This window comes from Balaenoptera borealis (assembly GCF_965194805.1).
Source record: "Balaenoptera borealis genome assembly, chromosome: 20".
In the NCBI taxonomy this organism is placed as follows: domain Eukaryota; kingdom Metazoa; phylum Chordata; class Mammalia; order Artiodactyla; family Balaenopteridae; genus Balaenoptera; species Balaenoptera borealis.
Window position 1 is genome coordinate 756933 of NC_138879.1, and position 27447 is coordinate 784379.

At 47.4% G+C, this 27447-nt stretch overlaps 1 protein-coding gene across 4 annotated transcripts in view; it reads right to left on the reverse strand.

Annotated features, from left to right (window-relative positions):
* The window catches only part of PRKCA (protein kinase C alpha), a 365760-nt gene that overhangs the window by 189234 nt on the left and 149079 nt on the right, over positions 1-27447 (reverse strand). For all 4 annotated transcript variants that reach the window (XM_082371752.1, XM_082371750.1, XM_082371751.1 and 1 more), the window contains exon 3: positions 24162-24244. In XM_082371752.1, the coding sequence (XP_082227878.1) occupies positions 24162-24244 (83 nt within the window). The remainder of the gene's footprint in view (positions 1-24161; positions 24245-27447) is intronic.

Genomic DNA, 27447 nt, shown 5'->3' on the forward strand with positions numbered 1-27447 from the left:
TGGGAATCGACACCTCCCCGAACTTCTGTGGAACAAAGAAAAGAAGACGCTCGGAAAACATCCATTTTATCCTTCGTGGAAACAGAGTCCAACTGAGGACGGTGAAACAGAGTCCAACTGAGGATGGTGAAACAGGTAACAAACGGCACAGGTCCAGTCCTGCTGTTTACATCCAGCCACCTCGACAGCTGAAAAGATGTGCTACTTGGTGATTCTTTCTACCCGAGTATTTCTCAGTTTCCCTGTTTGGGGAAGGGACCCTTGGTGAAAGGACGGGAAGTTCACCCTGCCATGCACGTCTGCGTGCGTCAGTAAGACTTTGTGTCGTGCTCTTTGGCTTAATTAAATATTTTGATGTGTTTATCCCTCCTTCCATCTCTCCAATGAAAAGATGGTCTCATTTGGAATAAACGTACTCAGCTTACATCTCCACTCAGAGTTCAGAATAGCTGATCACCTTCGAGACAATAAGGCTCAGATACACTAGGGAGCTGCAGGTCAGAGCGAAGGGAACCCAGGGGGCCAGGGGCCAAACTTCATATCATCTACTCTCGAAGAACTTTGAAAGGGCGCATTCGATGGACGGATCAAAGCCCAAAGCACACACTTCCTAACTCGGTTCACAGCGACTGGAGCGCCCTCTCCTCCCCGACGCCGCTGCCCTTGCACCTCGCAGACCCGGGAGGACAGACAGGGAGCAGGGAGAGTGCGTGGAGTGAGTCGGCTGAGAGGTCCTGGCGATCTGCCCGGCCTGCACGCCACCGGGCAGTACCCTCAGCGGCTTGCTTTGAGGCCTAAGAAGAGCTGACCCTGGAGAATCCGCTACGCCGTGGACCGCAATACTCAGGGACTTCACGTTGTAACAGGGAAGAACCTCTGTATGCTATTACAAGTTCATCACTAAAGGGATGTTGCCTAGAGAAGCTTAAATTCTACATAATGGCCCATCGCTGGGAACCCTGCCTCCCAGGTGATCAGCGTGAAGCTACAATACCTTTGTTCAGCTCACAGGAAACATCCTGCCCAGGCCCACCTGTGAACGGCTGCAGGAAGGAAGAAATGACCACAACCCGTCCAGAGTCTGACCAGAACCAGGAAATGCTTGACCTTACTCCCTCCCCTTTTAGTAGAAAAGAAGCCTGCATTCTAACTCAGGCAAGATGGTTCGCTGGGGCACGAGCCCACCATCTTCTTGGTCAGCTGGCTTTCTGGATGAAGTTGCTATTCCTTGGTCCCAACAACTCGTCTCTCGATTATTCGCCTGTCGTGCAGCGAGTAGTACGGGCTTGGACTCGGTAACAGCGTCACCGAGTCACCTAACCGAGTCACCGCCCAGGGGACCCCGTGAGGACATTTCCATAATGATCTTCATCTAGTGGCTCAAAACATGTAAAACCAGCCTTGGGACAAATAAAAAGAACTGAAAAATGTCCAAATCCTCGTTTTACCTGTGGAGAGAAATGCCAAGACTCTGAGGTTCTGGAATTTCCCCTGTGGGCCATGCCACCCCCCAGGAGGGGGAGACGGTCAAGCGCTGGTGGCTCCACCTGCAGGTGCACGGACCCTTATCAGGCTCCACCAGGCGTGGCAGGGGCTCCTGTCACCAGTGAAGAACCAGGCTCTGCAAGGTCACAGGACCGCGGGACAGAGCGGGCAGGACGAGGAAATGACTCACTGGATTCAAAGGCCCACAAGGTCAAGCTGCCGGGGAAACGAGCGGCCAGCCCTATCACGACAGCTTCTTAGGACAGAGCAGGGGTGGAGAGGAAGCTTGGTGCATCACACACATCTATGTCCCAGAAGGCTAGTGTCACCTTACAGAATACGATGAGAGTCTGTAAACATGTTTTTAGCTTAATGCTTGCACTTAACCTTGCGCAAAGATCTTAATTACAAGAATACCCAGTTATGAAAGGTAACATTTCAGCCCAAAGAAAGTCTGTTGAAAACCAGAAAGAGCCTTAAAAAAAAAAAAAAGAGAGAGAGAGAGACTGGCTTCCCTTCTAAGGCTGGAGTCATCTGCCACCCTGACGTAACAAAACACAAACCAGGTAACAGCTTCCTGGGTTTGCGTATCATTTGATTTGGAACTTCAGACTCAACCACTTTCCTTCTCCTCTAACATTTAAAAGTCACTGGCTGCCTCTTAGTGTTAACCACTCAACCGAAATAAACTCACCAAGGCTGGATCAAAATACACTAGCCAAGTAAAATACAACCTCTTCGTAACTTTTTGAAGCATCTTCCCTTCAGTTGTATGTGCTAGATTTGCTTTCTATTGCTGCTATAACAAAGCCCCACAGACTTGGTGGCAGAGAACAACACAAATGTGTTATCTTCTAGGTCTGGAGGTCAGCGGTCCAGAGCGAGCCTTACAAGGCTATAATCAAGGTGGTGGCAGGGCTGTGTTCCTTCCGGGGGCATCTGTTTCCTTGCCTTTTCCAGCCTTTAGAGGCCACCTAGGCTCCGTGGCTCACGGCCCCTTCCTCATCCTCAAAGCAAAACACTCTGCTTCCTTATCCTTTTCTGACTTTGACTCCCTTCACTCTCATAAGGACCCCTGTGACTACGAAGGGCCACCGAGATAACGGCAGGATAATCTCTCCATCTCAAGATCCATCACTTCTGCAGAGTACTTTTTGCCATGTAAGGCATCATTCACAGGTTCTGGGTATTAGGACGAGGGTATCTGTCTGCTACATATAGATACGTATTTATTACATGGTTCCAACAGTGTACCTGCAGCAATTTCATATCTTTTTTATGAAACACTGTATTACAAACATTTCCCATATTTCCGTACAGTCATCAAGATTGTTTTTAAACCATACAAAGTCCCATCCGGTTGAGAAAACCCATTATAAATATATACTAAGGGGGCGATAGGTATAATATAATGAATAGTTTTTTCCTTTTAAATTTTCTTTGTAGTATTTTGCCAAAAAAATAATTTTTTTAATTAAAAAAAAAAAAGGAGGGAGGAAATGAAAAGCAGCATGAAGACATGCTGACCAGAGGCTCGGAGCTCGCAGGGCAACAGAGAAGCCGACAGGAGGAGGTCAGAGCACACAGAGGTCTGCAGTATTTCTCCTGGGCGGAGGGTACTCGGGTCTGTACTTTATTCTACACAAAAGACAATCAGATTGTCTTTCAGCAGAACAGACACAATCACCCTATTGTCTAACCTCATGAATGACCAACAGAGTAGCCACGGCTCCCTCATTTGTAGGTGCTCTAGTCTAATTTGTCAGCTCGTAAACTTTGGTTGAAGGATTAGAGCTTGTGGATGTAAATTGTATTGGAATCCGGAGCCAGGATTACCTTATCTCCCTATTTTACAGAAACACACAAGAATCAGAATGCCACGCAAACCAGAAAAACCCTAAAAGGAGCTGCGGGGCCGGTGTGGTAGGGGGCCGAGGGAGACAGAGATTACAACTGAATTTGCTTCACAGGCACATAATATAAAACGGGGGTCAGCAAGCTTCTTCTGTAACGGGCCAGAGAGTAACACCTCTCAGCTTCGCGGGCCGGTCGGTCTGTCACAAGCACTCACTACAGGGCCAGAGCAGCCATACACAGCTCACACATTAGTGCGCGGGCATGGCTGGGTTCCAGGGAAACACTTACAAAACAAGCCTCGCATGGGGTTTGACCCACCAGCTGTCGCTTACAACCCTTGGTATCGAAGGAGGACGGTTTGGGGATACTTTCAAAGACGAAAGTATCCCCAAACTGTTTCTTTACCACTGCTAATCTAATCTACCTTTTTGCTCATCTTTAGCAAGTCTTGGCTGTTTTTAAGAGTCAGATAAGGTGGTGTATCTCCTTACTGGCCCCAACTCCTCTCTCCTCCCTATATCCATGCCCTTTTCCACATGACTTTGGAATTCCTCCCATAAAGGTCAAATATACTTCCTTGCCTCCTGACTTTGGGCTCAGCCAAGTGGCTTGCTTGGTCCAGCAGAAAGAGGCACAAATGCCAATGTGCCAGTTCCAACCCTAAAGGAAGCAAACTTGGGGTTCGCTTATTACCCTCTTGGGCTTCTGCCAGCCCTGGGAGGACACACCCAGGTCAAAGGAGGATGAGAGGGGTGTAGTGCAGACTGGACCCCCAGCCCCACCATGAGAAGGCGGGGTGCCCAGCTGAGCCCAAGTGACATCAGCCAGGCCTCCTGGGACCTGCAAATTACGTAAATGATAACACCAGGGTTGTTTTACAGCCACCGACTTCTGGGGCAGTTTGTTAGGTCACCCAGCAAATTGATAACGGATGGTACACCAATCATAAAGCAAACTACCTCTTTATTTCAAACCCACCCAATTATATCCCCAGAAATCTTCTCTGCAGAAAGCCTTGGAACAACAGGCTGATTGATATATAGTGACATATACAGTTAGGCTATATATTTATATATCTCAGATATATGTTTACTTGAAAACTTGTTTGACTACATTATTAATAAATGTTCTCAGTATTTCCTTACAGTAGTGTATAGCTGCTTTTATCTACGGATCAGAACAGATACACAGTTAAGCAATTTCCAAAATTTCTCAGTCCCGGTGGTATATCATTTTCAGACCACTTCGTAAAACATACGGCTTGTCATCATTATTAAGGCAATGTGGAACCACGCTGACTTCGACTGTTTATATACAGGAAGTATGATTAGCAAGGGCATTAAATAAAACGGTATTCATAAAGCAATTATAAACAAAATATTCCCAGATGTCCTTCTGAACTGAACGAGAAAACAAAGCAAAAAAGACAACTTTTGGAAAAGAGGGAAAAGCGTGTGGAGCGGCCCTGCCATGTTTGTTTAATGGATGGCGGCAGTTGCCCATTTTCCACTTTGGACTGATGTTACCAAGTCATCACTTTCATCAGCACTTCCAGCAAAGAGACAAGTCTCAGTTCATTGAAATCGTATTTGTGCAAATTCCGGCCAGGGTCACCTCAGACCCCCGCCTGTCCATCTGCAGCCACGTGGAGCAGGTCACGCGCCCAGGAACCTTCTCCCATCCACGCCCGCAGCACCACACTCACAGGGCTCGTCTCTCTCCTCACAACACACACTCATCCGGTCACCACGTCTCAGGAGGTTCTGCTGAGAAAGCTCGTCTCTAAGTGGACGATTTCAAACATGAAAGCCACTGTCCAAAGCCAACCTTCCAAAGACTGTGTCATTCACAACAAATGGCAAATATATCAATATCTATACTAAAAAATACATAAATGTTTACAACTTCCCATTATCGAAGACAAAAACAATTAGTACTGGTGCTGATGGTGAGCCTCTGGGGGTTTTAAGCCGGGGGACACTCACGCAGCTGCATCCATCCGGCAGCTGACCGGGTCTAGATGGTCTACGACGGCCTCAGTCACAGGCCTGGGGGGATGAGGCTCGGCCTGGGGTCCTCAGCCAGAAAGCCCCCTCTGCTCCACATGGCCTCTCATCCTCAAGGAGTGTAATGAGGGCTCCTTCCTACGACAGACGTTCCAAAGAGCAAGCGGGAGTGGGAGCCGCGAAGCCTCAGTGCCTTGGTTCACAACGGCCCCCAATGCTGCTCGTGCCACATCTACTGGGCACAGGAAGTCATGGAGCCAGTCTGGACTCATCAAAGTGCAGAAATGGACTCCGCCTGCTGACCGAAGGTCTGCACAACCGTGTTACGAGGAAGCTCGAGACAAGCGTGGGAGGGTTCGTGGCCATTTTTCACAGTGTACCACGCATACCGAATGATCACATGGTCCACTGTTTCTACACGAAAGTGCATTGCCATTTCCATGACTCAGTCTCCCTGCACAGTCACGAGGGAGGTTCTGGAGAACTGGGAGGCAAGGAATCTTGGCTGAAGGAAGAAGGATTTGGGTACCTGTCACAGGTCACCCCCCACCAGGGACAACAGGGCAGGTACACCTCCAGGCTCACAGCACTGGAACAGAACGCTCCACGAGCACAGGGATTTTTGTCTCTTTAGTTCACTGATGGATCCTCTGTGCACGGGGGGTGCCTGGTCCACAGCAGACAAACAGGAAGATCTGTGAAGGCAGAGGGAGCGCCTCCCAGGGGGTGTGAGTCGAACATCTCTGAGCAGGTCCGCAGTGGGAGATGAGAAGGACTAGACCCTGACACCCAGGATGACACTGACTTATAAACACAGGTCAGCTGGAGCCAACCGCTTAGAAGTCGGGGACCACCACTAGTTAGAACTAGAGCAGAGAAATGACACGATAGGATGCTCCCACATCTGTCTTCCAAAATGACAGTCACAGCTTGTTGAGACTAGACACCAAACAAAAGCATGATGACGTACACTTTCTATATAATCCAAACTGAACAAAAATGCTTTTCTAAGAGGAAATGTCCATCTCTGCGGACACTAAAGGAAAGTGAACCTCAACCAACAAATGAGCGAAACACGTAAGTCTTCCACCGAACAATGGTTGGTCCGTAGCACCAGGAACTGAAAAGCAAGGATGCGCAATAAATGCCTTGGAAGGGAAGTGCGGTAGATGTATTTGCTGAATGATGGCTCGTGCTGGAGCCCCAAGACTCCTGACAGCTGTCTGGTCCTCCTGCCCGTCCCCACAACGAGGAAGCCGAGGCCTCAGAAGCTAGTCAGGGGCAGGGAGGGGACAAGAATTCAGGAGTTTGGACTGAGCTTTAAGCTCCTTGCACTACACCCAGCTGACAGTTTTCAGAGGTATAAACAAGCTTTTGAATACAAGCAACTAAAAATAGCAATTAGTCAGAGTCTGGAATTAGATACAGTGCCACCGTCAGAAGGCACTTCTGTGGGTAACAGGCCCCTCTGACGCTCACTCTGAAATGTCTCCAGAGTCACTGCCTTCTCTGCTTCCACTGGCACCACCCCGGAGCCCCATCCCACCCCCAGGCCCAGACTCTCTCCTTCCAGCATCTTCCAGCAATCTGAACTTCATCACAGAGTACTCCCTTCTCCCAAAGCTCACCCAACATGCGTGTGCGTTTGCTTGTCTCATCCACCTGCATCGAGTATTCGTCAGAGGAGGCGGCGTGTTCTTCCCAATTCCCTTGCACATTCCCACAGCACCGAGCAGCGGATGCACATTCTGGTGAAGCACGGTAACAGCTAGTATCTCCTGAATCATGACTATGTGATGGGCCACGAGCTAATAAGCTTTTTACAGGCATTTTCTCACTGAATTCATCCCAAAACTCTATAGATCAAGTACGATTACTTCCCCTCTGCACACAGATAAAGCAACGGTGGTTTGGAGAGGTTCACTGACCTGCTCAAGGTCACACAACTAGTAAGGGTGTCTGGAGCTGAGGTTCAACATCAGGACTCTTTGCCTCTAAAGTTTATATGCTTCCCGAGACCTGGTCCTTCCCAACTAAGACCTGCCGGAGTTTGGAGGGGGTCCAGGAAGTGCATTTTGGAAAGCACCCCAGGTGATCCAGATGTGCAGCCGGGCTTGGGGTCACCGCCCCACACTGACTGACTGAAACCAGCCTGGTGGTGAGCCTAGAACCCGAGCCAAACCCCCGCGGCCACCTCTGCTCAGGCGACTCGGGCCGCCCACACCACAGGGAGTGCTGCCCTTTCTCCGGTACCCAATCCTGCCCGCTGGAACCCTCCACCGCCACTTCTGGATACTGATGGGAATCAGAGGGCACCAGATCGCTCTTCCAGGAGCAGTGACGGAATTCATGGGGAAGCGGTGCCAAGGGTCCTGACATCACAGCCTGGGCCGGGAGCAGAGCTCAAGGCCCCACTAAGTTCACAGCAGGTCTGACGAATGAAAAACGCTCTCGGCCTTCTCTGGGGGCCTGACTTGTTTCTTCAGTGAGTCACCCACACGTGTCAGCCCATGACAGACCCACCTACTCAGGCTCACACCATTCCGCCCAAGTTCCGAAGAGAAGCTACGGTTTTCACGGCTACGCCCAGCGGACCGGGCGTCACGAAACACCCGCAGCAGCCCTTCTAGTTCACCTGGGGCAGCTGGTCCCCCTCCCTCTACAAAGGGCCCGGTGGGGTTTAGCACAAACCACCCGTGAGGGACTAATCCAGCCCCTCTGTAATTAAAAAATATAATACCTAGCAAGGACTGAGCTTCTGCAGGAGGACACGAGCACGCGCTCCCAGTCGGCCCCGAGCCTCATGCCACTCGGGGCTGTCTCTCCTGCTTCAATTACTCCTGTTCTCCGCCTCCACCCCGTGCTGTTCTCTCCTTTGGGCTCCACCAATAGCAGGAGCTCCTTTCTGCCTAGCAGAGTTGGGACAGACTCAGGGACATCACTCAACGGTACTAAAAGGAAATAAGCACAGAAATTGCAAGCAGCCAAGAAGAAGGAGGGGAGGGGGCCTATCAAGTGTAGGTGTTCTGTCCTGCCACGGCCGGCCTCACTGGCTCGGGCCCAGGGCGCCCGCTGTCCTGGGACGTCCGTCATCTCCCCCCAAGCGTGCGGCCTGTGCTCCTCCTCGGGCTCCCAGTCTGCCAACACCGGGAGGGTGCCCACCTCGGGACCCCGGCAGCTCCCTACTGGACACCTTGAGGGACCTTCTGGTCCAGACCAAGAGAGAGCCCCCGTGTCCCGGTCACGCATAATGGGAGCTGAGATACGGCCAAGGGAGGCATGAGAGACTGAATGCAGCTAAAGGGGCCATGAGTTGCAAGCAGGGTTCTTTCGGAGCTAAATCTGAGTTCCTCAATTCTTTCTTCACTTGAATATTTTATTTCAAAGAACATTCCGTATTTTGAGGACTGATCTAAAAGTAGAAACCAGGTCTCCCCGTTTCCTTTCTCGCCTTTCAGAGTAAAGGGACGAGACAATTCTTGACCCCGTTTCTTTTCTTACACACATAATATCAGTCCATAAAGTTGAGAGGAGTTGGCTCTTTACATGGAACCTAAATCTGTCTCAGACTGGCCTTCTTTCCAACACATCCCTGTAACTTAGGACTTCTTAAAGGATACAGATTGAGCCAGACTAGATTCATCACTGCATAATTGGATGTTTACTTTTAGCTGTCCTGATTAACCAAAAAAGAGTGGGGGGGGGGGGGAATCACATTTCAATTTTCCAGAGGAAAAAAAGTTGAATCTCATCTTGTCAATTTATACCACATTTTGAGATCCTAGAGACAGTACTTATTAAGAAAAAGTAAGTGAAAAGCAATTGAGAAATCAGAGGAAAAATTCTGTGGTCACGCACTACTATTATCCTTATAGATGAGTTTATATCTGGAAGCTGAAAACATGTTTATAGACTAAAAAAATGAGAATTCTGACTTTGATAGCCATTATACTCTCTATACCCATCACTACAATGTACCATCAGGACTATATTTGTACTCCTACACAATATAAAAACATGAGTTAGCAATTGCCAAATTCTTTCAAGGTCTGTGAATACACTTGCTAGAGAAACTGCCAACTGCTGCAGAAATCCTGTAAATGTCAAACATTTTTAGGACTTTTCTTTTTAAGGGGGCAATTTCCAAATCAAAATTAGCTGAAGCTACAATCTGGCTTGTACCGAGGGGGCAGGTCCCCCAAGAGTCCCGACTCTGCTGCATGTCACACAGTATCTGAAGCATCTCATAAATTAAGGCCCCGGTCTCCTACCGCACCAGGGATGCCCTGGTGTGAGACTTTTAAATCACTGCAGTTTAAAAAAAATACTCCATAGCAGGTTTTTTTTAAAGCGGCAAAATTGGTCATGACAGACCCAGGAGAATTTCAGTGTGTCTAAAATAGCAGTTGCAAGTGGTACTGGAATCATTATACTTTTCCTGTTGAGTCTAGGGGCAAATCTCTTGGGAAATCAGCAGTCACTTAGGAATAAGAATGCAGGATACTAGCGTTAGAGCGTGGTTAATTGTTTCTGTAGCCCAAGCAAAAAGTATATTTAAAAATAATAAATCTGGACACCTGAAGTTTAGAAGGAACTAAGCACAAGGGCCAAGGGCCTTTGTCATCAGCCCCCTAGTTCAACCTCAGTACATCTGATGGGCGCATGACCAATGGAAAGGTGATCGAGGAACCTGAGGCCCAGGGAGGTGATGGTATTTGCTGGAAGCGAGAAGGCAAGAGACAAACACCCAGGGCCATGGGAGTCCACCGCTCCTTCAACTGCTTCGCTCCCCTCGATCCCAATCAACACAACCACAAACATCGTAAACATACCCTCTCGGGACACCTGACTGGGCTACCTTACAACCTGGAGGCCTCCAAGCATTCAGACCATTGGGCGCAGCTGATTCTCATCTCAGGATCCAATTTCTACCTCTAAACGGTTGCCAGGAATTTCCAACAATCCTCTTAACTTCTGGCTTGCGCCTTTCCTGGACCACTCAAACCTCCCAAGCCTCTTTCCTCAACAAGCTAACCCTAACTGGACGTCCAGTAATGACCTGTCCTGACCACGGACATAACACATCACCTACAATAGAAATGACGTGTGCCTGTTGCTTGTACTTTTTCAAAGCTCCTGAGGCTTAGGACTCTGATGTTTGTTTTGTGTTTTAGGGGTGTCAGAGTTATGTCTTCTTTAGTGCAAGCTCCAAGGAACACAGAGCTCCATGTTTTATACAATATGCATTGTAGCACAACATTTAATAAAGGCTCTGTGTTGATATGACCTGCAGTAACTCCATATCAGGGAGTCCCTTACACTGTGTAACAAAGCAACTCCAAGATCTGTTTCCATGACAACAGCAGCATGGCACAGGGAAAGAAAAGGAAGAGAGTACAGAAGGCTCTTCAAAAATTGCTACCAAAATGCATACCCAGTTTAAGAGACTGAAAACAATGATCTGGGCATTCGATATGGGGTTAAAATCTTTTTTTCTTGAACGTATTCTCTAATGACGTGACTACTTTTAAACGTCCAATAGGAACGGATTCAGAACACTATAAACACCATCCATCTGCCAAATTTCAGGAGGTCTAAAATTAGGTTACTAGGTTTATCAATTTCCCTTAGAAGATTCTAGTAGAAATAGACCAAACCTTTCAGGGGGTAATAACAGGGAAATGCTCATAATTCAAATGCTATGGTAAATAAATCACATTCATTTAAAAGCTAAAAACAAACTCCAAAAACCCATAATTTCCCCCAAATAAAATTAAAATGGGAACTATCTTATGAAACAAGAGTTTTAGCAGGCCCTTCAGATAATTTACCAAGCCACACACCGAAAACAACTCACAGCGGTGTGTATTATAACTAAATCATATTATAAACAAATATGAGAGAAGAAAACATTACGCTGTCCTTTTCTATGGTGCTTGTGACCAGCCTCTGCTCATGTTTGCTTTTCTTTCATGGATGAGGTGGAAATAAAATAAAACAGCTTGAGTAGACTTCTCCCCACCTAATTTTTTTCTACCATGATTTTTCCTTCATTGATCAAAGAAGAAAGAGCCCTCTCATACTAAAAATATCCCAGAACAAGAGCCAGAATTGGGACCTATTTTTTTCTCAGCTACTGAGAGTTAAGGTTATTTCACCTACATGCATACCAAGTTATTTTAAAAACTTGCCATGTTCCTCTCTGTTTATTCTATTTCAACACACAAGAGGGGACCTGGCAGCCTCCTGTACTCACTCCCAGCATCCCAGCTGCTCCACGGTCCACCCCCTGACCATCAACAGAGATGCAGAACGGAACTCGCACCCGTAAGCCTGAATGCGCAAAGCACTTTGAGAACACAGCTTGTGGGCAATTTTCAACCTCACCACAAGCATGGAGGTCAGACGTCTAAGCGAGGCGGCACTTGCACAAAGAACCGTGCATCACTCACTGTCCTCAGTAACCATCCATGATGCTACCTGGCTCAACCACCACCTGCGAGAACAGCATCAGTGTCAATAAAGTCGAAACAGACACTCTCTGTAAGGTCAAGGCTAACTCAAGCACAATCTCACTAATCTCTACTCACTGACTTGCTAATTCAATAAGTGTTTGAGAGCCAGTGAAACCGCCAGATTCTGGGTAAGCACAGAAGACAGGAAGGTAAAAGATGGGTTTACTCTCAAGGGACAACCACCTATGGGTGGAGACAGAGACAATGACAGCACAGGGTTGTGAATGTCTTCAGCGAGGGATGTGCAGGGGGAACTAAAGGAGCAGCTGAATGGGGCGGTGGGCGGTGGGAAGTCCATGGAGATAGAAGGGATGGTCGGGGAAAGCTTCTGAGAGAAGAGATGCCCAGTGTGGTCCTCACAGGAAGACTAAGGACTGGCCGGGTGCCATGGGGGAAGGCATTCCAGAGAGAAAACCCAGCATCCTTCCGAGTCTCATTGCAAACTCTAGAGCGTGCGTGGAAGCCATCACTGCTCCTTCGGAAGAACACGACAAGCAGCCCTCGTTACCCTTCTTGGGGCTCCCCGCCCTGAGGTCGCTCTCCTATGGTTAGTAACGCCCGCTCCTTGGAAGTTCTTCTTGGAGTTTACACTCCACTCTGCCTTAACGCCTAGTCATCGGGGTGGGTCTGTCCCTTGGTGTCCCAAAGATAAGCCCACCCTTCTTTCTAGGCTAGAAGCCAGTGCTCGTCAGCGCCTACAACTTACCCCTTTCTTCACGCTGAACACTCCTGACTGGTTTTCGGGTCTCTGTCCTGTGGTTTCCTGACCATACCCGTTTCTCAACACCTGCCTTAATACCTGCTGTCCATCCTGCACTTCATACTCCAAGTGATGTCTGGTACCCACGGAGGACGCTGCTGCCGCTTTGAATGACCAAAGCTGCTTCAACAGACAGCGAGCGACTGGGATACCCGCTCTGCGCCACTCAACCCTTATTATTCACCGTCAGAAACCACTATGTAATAAGAATGTCATGACGGAATAAACACAATGATGGAATCTCAAAATACTTCATTATGAAAACAAAAAATGCTCCTCACAAGATAACTTAGAAGTACTGTCACCAACAGAAAGAACAAGTTTTGTTTTGTTTTGTTTTTCAGAAAAGTCTTGCTAAAAAAAAAGAACTTATCACAAGACTTCCTCATTCCTGTCTCCTTTTCCTATCATCAACAGATCAAGAAACTCAGTTAATTCGACTGTATCTGAAAACCCCTCATGACACCATGTCAGTAACAGAAGCCTTCCTGTACCACCGAGATGAAGTCATAGCAACAGTGGTACAGTGGCACATCGCACCCAGAGTGGTGAAGGCAGTTACATCTAGAAGGCAATGTACCCTCGGCAACTTCAACACAGAATTCACTGTTACCTGCCTATCTGGTATTCATTCTCCTCTTCTTTGTTACTGAACTACCTTGACCTTGCTCTGGGCAGAAATACAGCCAGCTTCAAACGAAACAAAATAAAACTCCCACATTTTCCAAGTAGGAGTGGCTGTGTGATACAGTTCTGGCCAATAGGATGTAAATGAGGTTGTCAGATTGGGTTTCGTGGGGGATCCTTTAAAAGGGAGTAGACTCAACAGGCATCTGTGCTTTGACCTTCACCCTTCTCTTTCCTCCCGCGTGGAACCTGGAAGGGATGGTGATGCAGCAGCCCTCTTACACCCAGGACAACAAAGATGAGGATGAAAGGACGAAAGCCACACGATGAGAAGGCTGAACTAAAAGCCTGGGTCCTTATGGAATCCTGGAGATGCCACATGAGCCCCAGACTTCCCAGTCCGGACATTTTGTTACATGAGAACAAAACCCCTATTTAGTTCAAACCATCGCTTGGCCAGGTTTTCTATTACCCGTGTTGCAAACGGATACACTTAGCCCGTGGCAGCCTAGACGTCTGCAGCAAACAGCTCTGCCAGCACACTGCTGGGCAAAGAATTATTCTCGGGTGGGTGGGTCTGCTCCATTCAGATGACGTCCTGGGAGACGGAGACCACAGCACTTGGTCACATTTCAAAAGAATTTAGTGGATGAGATTCAAGAGGGGGCAAATATGCCAATTAGAGCTTTTCAAAAATTGTACTATTCCAACAAGATCAAATCCAGAAAAATAATCTATGTCAACTCATCTTAAAAATCAAATTATCATGATTTCAGCTTCCTAGGGTCCTTTCTAGTCCCTGCCCCTCCGTACATAAATTCGGTCATAGTCCTAATCACAGTAATACCTTTACGTTAAGCTTTTGCATGGAGACACCATACAAGCATTTTCCGTGTCTTTACAGTCATCCTTCTTAATGGCTGCACCTATGCTATCGCACGGATGTATCACAATTGACTTAACGACGCCCTACCGCCCACAAGATTGTTAGTAAAAGAAACTGATGACTGCAGAGGGAAATCTAAGAGGACCCTGCACGCAAGCCAATATATAGCCATACCCTAATCTTCAATGTTAAGATCCTATTAGGTATAAATTATTCTCAAGGTTTCAAATTCAAGACTTATGGTAGTTATCTAGAATGGCTGACATTCAGAATCTGGTGGGTAGTTGGGTATTCTGCTTCAGTAAGACTCATCGTATACATTTTATTTTCTAATGAATTTTATAGACCATATAGTCCTAACGTTAAGATTATGAAGAACATGCTTTTTTGGTTGTCGGGGAGATACGTCCAATCACACAGTAGGCCTTAGGCTCAACTAGCATGGCCAGTTGACTATCATATGGTATGGCATTATAGTCATAGAAAAGGAAAAATCTCCACTGATGCTACTAGGACAGTTCCTTATAGTTACATTATTGGAAGGAAACAAACAAAACCCTGTAAGATTTTTTCATCTCTCTTGTAAAAGTCACATACATTCATCTGGGCAACAAATATTAACTGAGCACTTAGTACGTGGCAGACACAGTTCTAAGTCAAATAGAAGAGTGAGTGAGACAACAGCCCTGGTCGCACGGTGCTTCACGCTGGTGGAAGAGACAGACAGCAATCGAGTGACAAATAAATAGCACTGTTTCCAGGGTGACAAGGACCATCAAAGGTACATAAGGAGGACACGCTAATGGACAATGAAGAGGGGAGGGTGGGAGCTGAAGAGGCCTCTCTGTGGAGTCACCTGAGCAGAGACTGGAATGGTATCAACGAGCATCGTGAAGATCCGGGCACCAGAATCCACCAGTGCTAAAGCCCTCAGGTGCAAATGAGCTTAGTAGCCTGTCCTGTCCGTGAGGTGGACGGGAACCAGATCCCAATCACCACCGGCCTTGTTGACCAGAGTAAGACGTTTGCATTTCACTGTAATGGCCAAGGAAGGCTACTGCAGGGTGTGGACAGAGCAATGCAATGATGTGATCTGCCCGATACATGCAAAACACCACTGGGGATGCTGCCTAGGGGAGAATCTGGAGGGGACAGGAGGGGACAGGAGGGGACAGGAGCGGACAGGAGGGGACAGGAGGGGACAGGAGCGGACAAAGCAAGATGCTCTTCGGCAAACTGCACGTTTTTCCAGAGGTTATTTCGTCGGACTCCCCCATCCTTGGGCTCCTGGATGACCAGGCGTTTAGTAAGTGAGAATATGACCAAACCAAAGCACGTAGCTCCCAGCAGACGGTGGGCATGTGGACTTGCAGGAAGGTCTGCTTCACACATGCACCTGATTCCTTTTTAAATCTTCTACTTGTCACTTTTCTTCCTCACTTCCAGCTCTGTACCTTCAGTTACTCTAAATTACAGACTTGTAATGAAAAAAAAAAAAAAAACCTGAGTAACATGAATTACCTAAACCTTGGTGCATCATTCAAACTTCGCAAATGCAAAAGAAGAGAGGCCTCCCTTTCTAATTCTAAGACCTGCTGTGTGCACTCTCCTTGTTCAAGCTTCCCTGGTCTTTTGTGATTAATTTTAGTAACAGGAGAACGACCTGCTTAGGAACAAATGAGTCATGATACAGCTTCATATCTTAGAAACCTAAAATCACCCTCCTGCACGGAAAATATCATTTTCAGGTATGAAATTTCTACCCGATGTTAACTCTCCAAAGCTTCCTGCCTTGAAAAAGAGGTGGGGAGGGACAGGCTAGGGACTTGAGGTTACAGACAGCAAGCGACGTGCACACTGCCTTCTGGAAGGTATTTGTCTTAGGGATGTTTACGACATGAAAAAAAAAAAAAAACCCATAACCATTGTTAAACAGTGTGTAGGCTGTGCATTTCAAAATATTCTTTCATATAGCAATCTCATAACAACACATACTTCTCATGAGCATGAATAACAACCTCTATGACTTCTGCATGGATTATTTATCCTGGCACAATGAGGCATGTCTTAGGCACGCACCTCTGATTTCAAACTGGAAAGAAATCAAGTCTCCTGACTCCTCAGCTTTATCATTTCTCTTCCTCTTGAACTGTGACTTGTTATAAACCTCTCCAGATTAACTGTACAATTAGCAGTGACTTCAAGGAATATAAATCCAAAACATGCAGTTGACAAAACAAGCATTTCCTTTTAATAGGTTCTTTCCCCACCAACATTTAAGCCGAAAAACGTTCACCAAGTTACAAATCCTGGTCATACATTCAGCAAAGCACAGTGCAATGGGCATCCTGCAAAAGTTCCTCAAACATGGACGATTCTCTCGACACAGGAAGAAAAACAACTTTCTAAAGGAAATTCACTTCCTAAAGACTAATTTAAAATCAAGAAACGGCGGTATTGATCTGAGAGAATCTCATGAAACATTTTACAGATATTTATTTCATTTTGGGATCAGAGACTTCATTTTTTCTTCCATTCACTCTTGCAACACACGTTCACGATCACCTGTGAGTCAGAAATCCTACGAGGCACTGGGAATACAGAGATGGGTGAGGTTCAGGGGAAAGAAAACATCACAACACAACCACAGTAAGTCATCCTGTGGTAACCTGTTAAAGTAATGGCCCGAGCGACCCAGCCCTCCCAGGGCCCACACCTGTGCCCCGTCCCTCTGCGATGGCTAATGCTGTGCGTTAACTTCACTGGACCACGGGGTGCCCAGATATTTGGTCAAACATCATCCTGGGTGTTTCTAGGAGGGTGTTCTTGGATGAGATTAACATTTAAATGCCTGCCAGCCTCCACCGTCTCATGACCTAGTTCTGTATAAGAAATCTCTTTTTGGGAAACACACACACACATGTGTGCGCACACCCACACCTGTACACACACACACACCTGTGCACACAAATACACACACACACACACAGCCTATCAGTTCTGTTTCTCTGGAGAACCCCGAACTAATCTACCTTCACAGGGACCCTGAGCTTGGCCATGTGACTTGTTTTGGTCGCGAGACATCAGGACACATAACGTGTAAGTGCGCTAAGGCTCGCCCTCTTGGAAAACTGCCACCACTATGTAAGAAACCTGTGCTACCCTCCTCTGGAAAGGTCAAGGTGGAGGAGAACCAAGGCTTCCTGGCCAACAGCCACAGCAAACAGCCAGTGGAGTCATCGTGTGTGACCCTGTAGAAACCTGGGAAAATGTGAAGCAGGAGAGTGGCACAGTCGTGTCATGGCAGTGACATTCTTCTTAGAACCTGGCTTTCCACCCTTGGACTATCAGTCTCAAAATAAATGCGTTTTGGGAACAGGCTGGATTATAAAAATAAACAGAAATGTGGAATGAAACAAAATGATTAGAACAATCGACCTTCCCTCTGTCCATCTCACCTCCTGCTCATAACAGACTATGATTGAGGGCGTTTGCTCACAGCTTCTGGTGCAACACAGTATAAACAGCTGTCAGCAAAGCGACTCTCCCACTGGTTTCATCTCTCTCGGCCACTGTCGAAGGCCTAGACAGAATTCCTACTAAGTAGGTTCGTTGACTGTTGTCATTGTTTTGGACCCTTGCTCTCACTGTAAATAAAGAAATGTCACAGCAAAAACAGAGCCAAGGTGAGGAAGGTATTAGCTAATTGAATGGGACTCCTACTTCAGTTTATCAAAGAGTGACTCATTAAAATCCAGGAACAAGCTCTGGCATAAGCCAAAGAGCTCTCTGGGCTTTCAGCTTAGCGTGAACCCACTTGCAATGAATCTTTCCAGAAACCCAGGGTCCTGGGAAGCCCTACCTTCCCATTTTCTTGAGGAGAACCAGAATCAAGTCTCCAAATGGCTCCAGGCTCTCAGCTGGTCCCATCACATGCTGTAGTCTTCACTAGTGGGCACTGTCAGTCCTCCTGGTGAACGCTTTTACTGTTAACATCTTGGGATTTTATCATCTCAAGTTTCTTACTGTTTTGAGATTTCTCATAGACACACTGACCCCAGACTCCGACCCCCAAAATAGAGGCTTCGCCAACAGAAAGCCTGCCCCTGAAGTTGGCTTCTACTAACCAACCATGCGGCACCAAGGAAAGAACAGGGTTGGAAGCAGAGAGACCTGGGTCAAAGCTCACCACTTACTGCTGGACTCTGGCAGGTCGCTTAACCACCCCCAAGCCTCCATTTTCACATCTGTACAATGAAGATAATAACGTGTGCATTTATGTGGGTTATCCACGGAAGTAATCATCTGAATAAATAATCATGATGATTCGTGTGTATGACTTCCCACTAAGGATAAGCTATTTGAAGACAAAGACCATGTTTTCTTTTTAACCTTTGCATCTCATAGCACGCACCTGGCATGAAATAAACACTCAAAAAACAGTTAACAATTACAAATAATAACAGAAAAAGCACCAGACATAGAGATGCTAAGTACACATCAGGTACCATCATAAAGATGTCATGACTTGTGAAGCAGAACCTCTAGCTCTGAGCTCCCAATGATTTGAGCCACAAGTGGCCCCAGACTTCAGTTCTCAGGCACAGGTTAATTTGGTTGTTTGTACATCATGAACTGTCTGATATTACTAAGTCACTTGGAATGGGTCAGAAAAAATAAGGAAGCCTTCAATAAAGATGTTTTAAAAAAAAAAAAAAAAAACAATAAGGAAGCCTTCATACCAATTTTTGACCCCAATCAGTCAAAAGCTATTGTCCAAATTCACCATTTTTTAAACTAAACTCCAAATAGCTGAGACCATGGTTTGAAATGACTACTGTAAAGAGAAGGAAAGCCCATCAGGTGTGGCTTCCACCCTGCGAGGTGACATAATAATGCTGATGAAACATCCGTTCCTAAGTCCTGGGCAAGTTCAGTGACAATCTCACACGTAGCTAAAACTAGCCAAGTAATTCAAGATCACGTAAATACAACTGGTGATCAAATTAGGTTATCAGACCTTCATCCACTCATTCTCTGGTTCAACAACTATTCTTTGTGCACCCATTCTGTGCCAGGCTCTGCACCGGGCTGTTGGTTTCCAAAGGGAAACGACAGAGGACAGCCCCATGAAGAATTCACTGTGTAGGCATGACCATCAAGGAAGACAACAATTTTCTAGAATGGGTATTAACTAAAAGTGTCCGTGAGAACCTACGCAACGATTCCTACGTGTTTTCCATGCTTCAGGAACAAAAGTCGCTTTCAAATCTGATGTCAGAGACAGTTTATAATTTTCCCAAGAAAATCACTGTCTACCTTATCATCTTACCCCTTTTTTGACCAAAAAATGGCACCACCCACCTTAATCACACCCCTTTTTCAGATCCGGCTCCACTGGGCTTTTGACTGCTTCCCCTAAACAATCACACCACACTCTCAAAGGCTGACAGGGGGCAAGAGGAGAGATTTTGAAAAGAATGAGTTGCTGGCCGTACGTGCCACTCTGAGCGAAGAGTTTCAAAGACATTCGCGCAGTGGCAACTTCAGCCATTGGATTAAGCTGAAAAGCCCCCGGGGTGACCCCCTCAAGAACAGGTCTCCGGGCCCCCTGGTTCCCGCACAGGGCACCTTCTCTATTTTCACACCACACACACCCCCTCTTCTCACTGGCGCATCAAGAGGATGGATGTCCCACCCTCTGCGGCCCCCTGTAGCGCATCAGAACTGCAGATGGGGATGCAAGTGTTGGAGGCTATTTTTAATTCTCAGCTAAATTAATTTGGTGCAAAAGTAGCAGGAGTCCCTTCCCTTGCAGGAAATACTTCTGTTACTGTGAATCTGGTACATAAAATAATCCACCCACTGAAGAACAGAATTAGCACGGGAGCTTTGGGTTGGGTTTGTTTCCCCGAAATATCTTCTTTTCCAGGTTTCCCGTGGCAGCATGGCACGTGAGGAGTGCAGAGCGGGGTTTCAGGACCGGCGAGGCCTCCACTCAGAGGTTCACCTGGGGGGATCTGCAGAACATGGCGGGTCTCTCTGGCCTGTGCTCTTTTAACGGGTCCTCTTGCAATGATGTGTCACCTGAGTTTACACACCACCGGGTAGCAGCATTTGGCGAGGGATGAACTCCCTTAAGCCAGCAGGAGAAACAGGAAAATACTGGTCTACTTGTTTTTAAAAGAACGTTTTGAAAAAAAAAAATTGAAATAAATCTTAAAAATGTCACCACCTTCAGGAAGCCTTCCCTCATTCTTCCATGAGATGCACTCTCCCCTCCACTCAAACTCAACAACAGCTTGTTTCTTCCCCCACTGACAGCGGCCGTCACATGCAACCTCAGAGCGTGAGGCTCTGCATCCTCATCATCAGAGAGGAGGCACTGGGAGGGCAGGACCTGTCGTCACCTTTTTCTCTTCACAGCTTGAAGCCCTCGGTAAACATGTAGGTGACAAAATATTATTTAGGGCTGAAAATAACTGTAAAGACCACCAAGTTCAATCTCCCTATTGATGAATAAGAAAAGCACGATCTAGAAAGGTTTTCATTTCAGTGACTTGGCAGGGCAAGGCTCCCAGTTCCTGCTCTGAGACTCTTTTTACCTCATTCTGCTGAATTTTATTTATTTTTTTTTTTGAAGGGGAGGGAAATCTTTCTCCTTATTTTCTTTTTCTTTTCTTTTTTTTTAAAAAATTTTTGGCCGTGTTTGGTCTCCGTTGCTGCACACGGGGCTTTCTCTAGTTGTGGCGAGTGGGGGCCACCCTTCGTCGCAGTGGCTTCTCTTGTTGCGGAGCACGGGCCCTAGAGCACGCAGCCTTCAGTAGTTGTGGTGTGCGGGCTCAGTAGTTGTGGCTCGTGGGCTCTAGAGCGCAGGCTCAGTAGTTGTGGCGCATGGGCTTAGTTGCTCCGTGGCATGTGGAATCTTCCTGGACCAGGGCTCGAACCCGTGTCCCCTGCATTGGCAGGCGGATTCTTAACCACTGCGCCACCCGGGAAGTACCTCTGCTGAATTTTAAATGCCACTTTTTAGCACCTGCACCTTTTACAAATCACACTTTGTTGGTTCAGGAATGTAAAAACTGTTTGGGGTATAACAGGGGTTTTCTCACACAATGGTCTTGTTTCCCTATTACATGTAAAAGCACACTTTGAGAAAACAGAAGATCCACTAATTAAATTTATTTCTAGATTTATTTTACATGTTTCAAGTTTTGTTATAAATGCAGCTTTGAAAGGTTGAAATTTAAACAACTTAGCAGTCTTTCTTCCTTTGCTCAGTTTCTAAGACACCGAGAAGAACCTGAGAACAAAAGAATTCGCATGCTGTCAAAAGGCAAAGCAGGCAGCTCCGTTCTCTGGACACACGGCTGCCCGCGGGGTCCAGCTCCCTCCGGACACTGCTCCTGCTTTGCAGCAAGTTGTGCACTGGGTCCCGTTTTTGGCTGTGAGTCAGTCATTTACGGTCGATGCTCTCAGCTTCTTCAGATGGCTCGGTTTTACGGGCTTCACAGACTTGAAGGGGCACCCAGATCAGAAGCAAGCTTCCCCACCTTGTAACAAGTTGGTTCACCTCCTCACTTGTGCTCCTGCAAACATGCAGGCGGCTGCAGTCACCTCCCGATGCCACCTGCATGGAGGGGGCTCCCCCCGACCCGGGAGGCTTCAGTAATCACCCCGGAGGTTATTTTTAAATCCCCTGAACTCGACTCAATTGGACGGCTCAGATATAAGAAGAGCAAAGCCCATCAGGAATCGTTTCTCCCTGGACAGGCCAGGGGCACCGGCCGGTGAGGATGCGTCAGGTGAATAAAGGCAGGGAGACTGCGCAAAATGCAGACCAAACCCCGGGAAGCCGATGACCTCCAGGGCTTGAAGCCTTTCAACAGACCCCCCTCCACCTTCTCCAATGTCCACATACCCAGCAGACAGGGCAAACCTCCCAAGGATTACGTTTAAAGAGTTGTTGAGCACTTGTGTCATCTTAAACACGTCACATAAGACTCTCCTCTCCCTACTCTTTTACAGATTGAAGGGGGTGCGTCCGGACATGATCCTTCACAGCAGGACTGAGGTTGGTGTGAGCCTCTCTCTAAAAGTGACGCTTCGTGGCTTTTCTCACTGAAGGCGCAGAGAAAACAAAGTATGGAAAACAAGGATTTAAAGCGCTAACATACACGCACACACGCGCACACACACAGAAGCACGCGTACACACCCTGGAAACCCAGGTACCTCGTGTTCCCTCTGGCGGGAGGGGAGTCACACGGAGACACAATTCTCGAGGGACGGAGGTTGTCCTAAGGACAGGGAGGGGCTCCAGACTGAAGGACAAAGAGGCTTCGAGATGGAAATTTTAAAAGCGCAGGGAAGGGGCCTGAGGAGGAGCTGGGCCTTCAAGCCCCCACCGACCGGGCCCTGCAATCACAGCCTCTGGAAGCCAAGGACCAAAAGGCAAAAGTTCCCCTTGGAAAAGAGTGCATGGTCCTTTTTGATCAGACAGGCAGGACTGGCCGATTATTCTGTACCTTTTTAGTACCTCGCCCACTTCTTTCTCTCTCAGATTCAAAAAAGCTCATCTCGTAACTTAAATGTTGAGTATATTACAATGAGAGGCAAGTCAGCACACACACAGATGAGCGGGAGCAGATCACAGGTGTGCCCTTCGTTATGCTTCACGGCGAAAAGCTCTTTGCTAACACTCTGCACCTGGCCCCTGGCTGGGAGGAGGGTGGCCACAGCCATCAGCCACAACAGGATAAAATTCTGAGCGGGAAAGGAGCTGCTGAAGATAATTAACAGCCGTAAACAAGCATCAGCCAAGGCTTCCCTAGGTAAGCAAGTGCAAACCCGGATGTGTGTTACCATCTACGTGGAATATTAGGAGCCAACAGAGGATTCAGAACAAGATCACAGATGTGATCAGCGTTGGCCGACAGGCCCGTTAGGGAATCGTGAACTTGGCCTCTCACCCTCCTGGCCTCCTCCTGGTCCCCTTCCCTGCCTTCCTCTCCCATCCGATCTGCAGGATGGAGCTCAGAGCTCTCTCCTGGCCTCTAACTTCTTTTCTTCTACCTCTGTAATCTCCCTCAAGGCAAGATGATCCACTCGGTAATGCCTTAAAAAAACAAAAACCAAAAAAACCAAAAAAAACCAACCAGAACAATCAGAACAAGCACCAAAGGTAGGAATCATTTGGAGCAAATCATTTAAGTATTAGTGGCCAAAGAGGTCCAGCTCACGCCATCCAGAAATGCCTACTCTCCCGGGCCTACCCTGCAATTTTTTTTTTTTTTTTCAGTTAAAAATATGACTTTCCATGTAACAGCTCAAGTTCCCCTCCACTGGATGTATTTTAGGCACTGGTGCTTCCCCCGCCCCCAAACTCCCACTCTGCTCTGCCGACCGACCTCGCTTTTCAGCCAACAAGGGATGCAACGGAGAGACTCAGCAGAGACGGGCGGAGTTAGGACACAAATCAGAGAGATGAGGTATTCACATGTGGGCAGTTTCAGAGATCATTTGTTCAGCGAAACAGACGCTGAATTATTCAAGTCAACAGGAGCACTTATAATACCTAATGAAAGGCAGCAAGGATCCCATGAAACAAACTAGGGACAGTTTGTTACCTCGGCCAAAAGCAGTGAGGGCCCTACTAGTTAATCGACCGTTACAAATAAACTGAAGGGCGATCTATGTTCATTGTAAAATGTGTCAACATTTTCCAAAAAGAACTGCCTTGTGTTTGTGAAAGCTACGACTATAAATTTGGTAGATTTAGCCTACACCACCCAGAGCTGAAGAGTACAAACAAGATAACAGGAAATTCTCCTCTGAGCCTGGGATAGTCCTGCCAGGGTTCAAAAGGACTATAAATCTTTCATTAGTAAAAGCCAAAGTTATACAAAACGAACTGGTAAGTCTTCCCGTTAACAGTATGTGCCAGAACAACAGTAGTTCAGGCATTAAAAAAATTAAACTCGGAAACCCTCATCAACATAAAATAATAGTTTCCAGGCTACTTACATCAGTGTCAGGTCCTTTATCCGCACCCGGACAAGAAAAAGTAACGAATTCATGGCACCTCTTGTGAACCACAAAACAGCAAACTGGTGGAGAGAAAAGAAAACTAAAATTAGTAAAGTCTAGATTGAATATACAAAGCTTCGTTTTCCAAACAGGGCTACATGCTGTCAGAAGTCAGTTTAATTTCACTACAGAAAGAATCTCACAAACAGCAATCAGAAGGCATTTCACTCGAGACTCAGCCACATGTGGTTTTTGGGGTTTTTTTTAATAAATTTATTTATTTATTATTGGCTGCGTTGGGTCTTCGCTGCTGCACGCGGGCTTTCTCTAGTTGCAGCGAGCAGGGGCTACTCTTCGTCATGGTGCGTGGGCTTCTCATGGTGGAGCATGGGCTCCAGGCGTGTGGGCTTCGGCAGTTGTGGCTCGCAGGCTCAGCAGTTGTGGTGTGCAGGCTTCAGTAGCTGTGGCTCACGGGCTTAGTTGCTCTGCAGCATGTGGGATCTTCCCGGACCAGGGCTCGAACCCGTGTCCCCTGCATTGGCAGGCGGATTCTTCACCACTGCGCCACCAGGGAAGTCCCCACACTTGGTACTGATTGGACTCCTACATAACAGAACCACAAAATGCCAGCACGGACAGGGCCCCGGGAGACCTAAACCTTAGTTCCTCTTCTCTAAAGTTGAGGGGAAGGGCTAGGGATTGTAAGACAGTTCTCCCAAGGTATAAACCAGGAAGCAATATGTAAAGTACTGTGCACTCTCCTCCACCAACACAGAGGTGTGTAAACGTTGACAAACACTAGACCCTATTAGTAAGAGAATAATTTATTATAAATAATACGTGTATATCCCCAACTGTGGGTGCAGAACTTCCTTAGAAGAATTCTGAACGTCAAGAACTCCTGAAGACACAAACCCAACCTACAGAAAACAGCCCTCTGAAGTGAAGAAAAGCTAGGGTGCATCCTCACATCCCTCTTGTCTATGCCTGCTCGGCACTAGCTGGGAGGGGACCCACAAATCTACCAAATCCACGACACAAAGCGTTTTCCAAACTCAGCACGGTTTGCTAAGTATTCCCGAAGATGAATCAGTAACTGAATCACTAGTTACAGAAATTAATAAGTAACCTAAGATTTTTATGAAAAGCATAACATGGAGGATACAAATAAATGACTGAGGTCACCCTTCCTTAAAAGCTTCCGGTTCAGCTCCAAAGGGCATAACCCACTACTCTATTGTTCTTTGCTGAACAGCACGCTAAGAAACAATATTCCCTCAGAAATACGGGGTGAGTCCTTAGTCTTTACTGCAGAAGGCAGGCTAGAAATTCCCAGGTTCCTAGCTCTCGTCTACTCCCACAAGCGATACTATCAGTACACCTTCCTGCACATGTGTCAGTAGATAAAGCCAACTGAAGAGGGTCAGGCCCAGGAGAGGGTGGGAGAGGCTGGCAGGTTTGCCCAGAGCCAAGACACTAAAACTAAGGGAGCATTTAGGGGCCAGCAAGACATTCAGGATATTTGTGATCAGCACGAGCAGCCCTGAAAGGTGTGAACCAGAACACCACAGACAAGAGCAGTGCTTTTGAAGGGCCAATGGTGGTGATGGGAAGAACGCGCTGGAACAGGTCAGGCCGTAAGGGCCGGTGGAAGCCCCCTGTGGAGTCTGGGAATGAAAGTGATCACCCATCACTGTTCAGTCTGTAAGAGATGGAGGTAAGAGATGTCGGGGAAGTCGAAGAACTGATGGGACCTGCCAGCTGACCACAGACACCGTCTGTCGAGCCTCCTGCTCTGTGTCACTTGGATGGGTCACACCTCACCTGCACGATCTCACTGAATCCTCATAACACTACTCAATATGCTCTGACGCCTACATTTTACGGAAGGGAAAACGCTGTACTGATCTCTGCCGTCTAGCATGTTACAAGGGCACAGCGTTTGCAGACAGAACAGACGGTGGGAGAGGACAGACGGATGGAGAGACGGACGGAGAGACGGACGGAGAGACGGACGGGGCAGACAGAAAAGGGCCTTAGGTACAGTCACCCTCCTCCATGTAGTGGAGCGACGACTCGACCTAAGGTCTGCTGGACCCTACAGCCCTTTCCCGCCACCACGCCACACTGGTGGGCAGGAGAGCAAAAGATGCTGAGGGTGATGCCGAGATTCCGCACGTGGGTGCCAGGAAAATGGCTACATGAAAACATGATCTTAAGTATACTTAATAAATATATACACGTACATATGTGTAAGTGTGTGTGTATCTATGCGGGCGTATACATATGAAACCTGGAGGATAAAGATGGGGGTAAACCACATCAGGGAAGCAGGATAAAGGATGACTGTTTTCTTTTTAAACAGTTTTATTTTAAGTAAGTATTATGGTCAAAATACAAGGTCACTGTAAAAGTACATCCTTTATAAAAAAACTTCAGGCTCGGCATGAGCAGGCAGAATCGGACAAGTGAGGGGACCGCCCACAGGAAGGTGAGCGCTCAAGATCTCGTAAGGGGCATCCTTCCAGAAGCAGAGAGGACCTGAGGGAGGGGCTCTCTCGGGCTGCTGCCCACGGGGCACCACTGGGGCCGGAGCGGGTACTGTAAGGGCGCAGAGGAAAGAGCCCCTGGCTGCCCGGGCAGGGCCCAGACGCTGCAAAAGGGCAGCACTTCACTCCTAACAGCCTTCGGAGCAGCGGGCTTTCCGGTGTTGCTGCAGCGCCCCCATCGCGACGCTCCCTAAGGATGGATAATGGGCTCAGATTAATCCCGTCAGCTTGCTCTCCCCAGACACAGTCAGCTTTTACTCGCTGGGATTAGGACGATAAGCCACTAAAGGGAGAGGGCCACGGGAGCCCTATTTCCTCATCACAGTTTATTATGGATGCGGTGTTTTGAAGGGAGAAGGAGCATTCTGATTCCCTACTTAATCATTCAAACAGTCGCGTCTCTCATCTCTTTTCTGTCCATCTCATTCAGGTGGACGCTGAAGAAAATCCACATTTATCAGATCCCTTTGGCTAGTTCGGTGTTTGCACCTGTCCTTTCAATCCCCCTTTACCTGTCAGTGCAATTACATCCCTCCAGCTGGCCGTGTATCGATTGCACGCCTTAAATCGCACGCCCAATTTTATCCTGAAAAGAACCACACCCTCACTGCACAATATAATCCGAAAGGGCAGCAAAACGCCCGCCCACCCCAAAATCACTTCTCCCCAACCTGCCTCAGCGGCCCCTCTCACCCCACCTTACATCTAAAGTGCCTGTACTCACTCCCCCAACG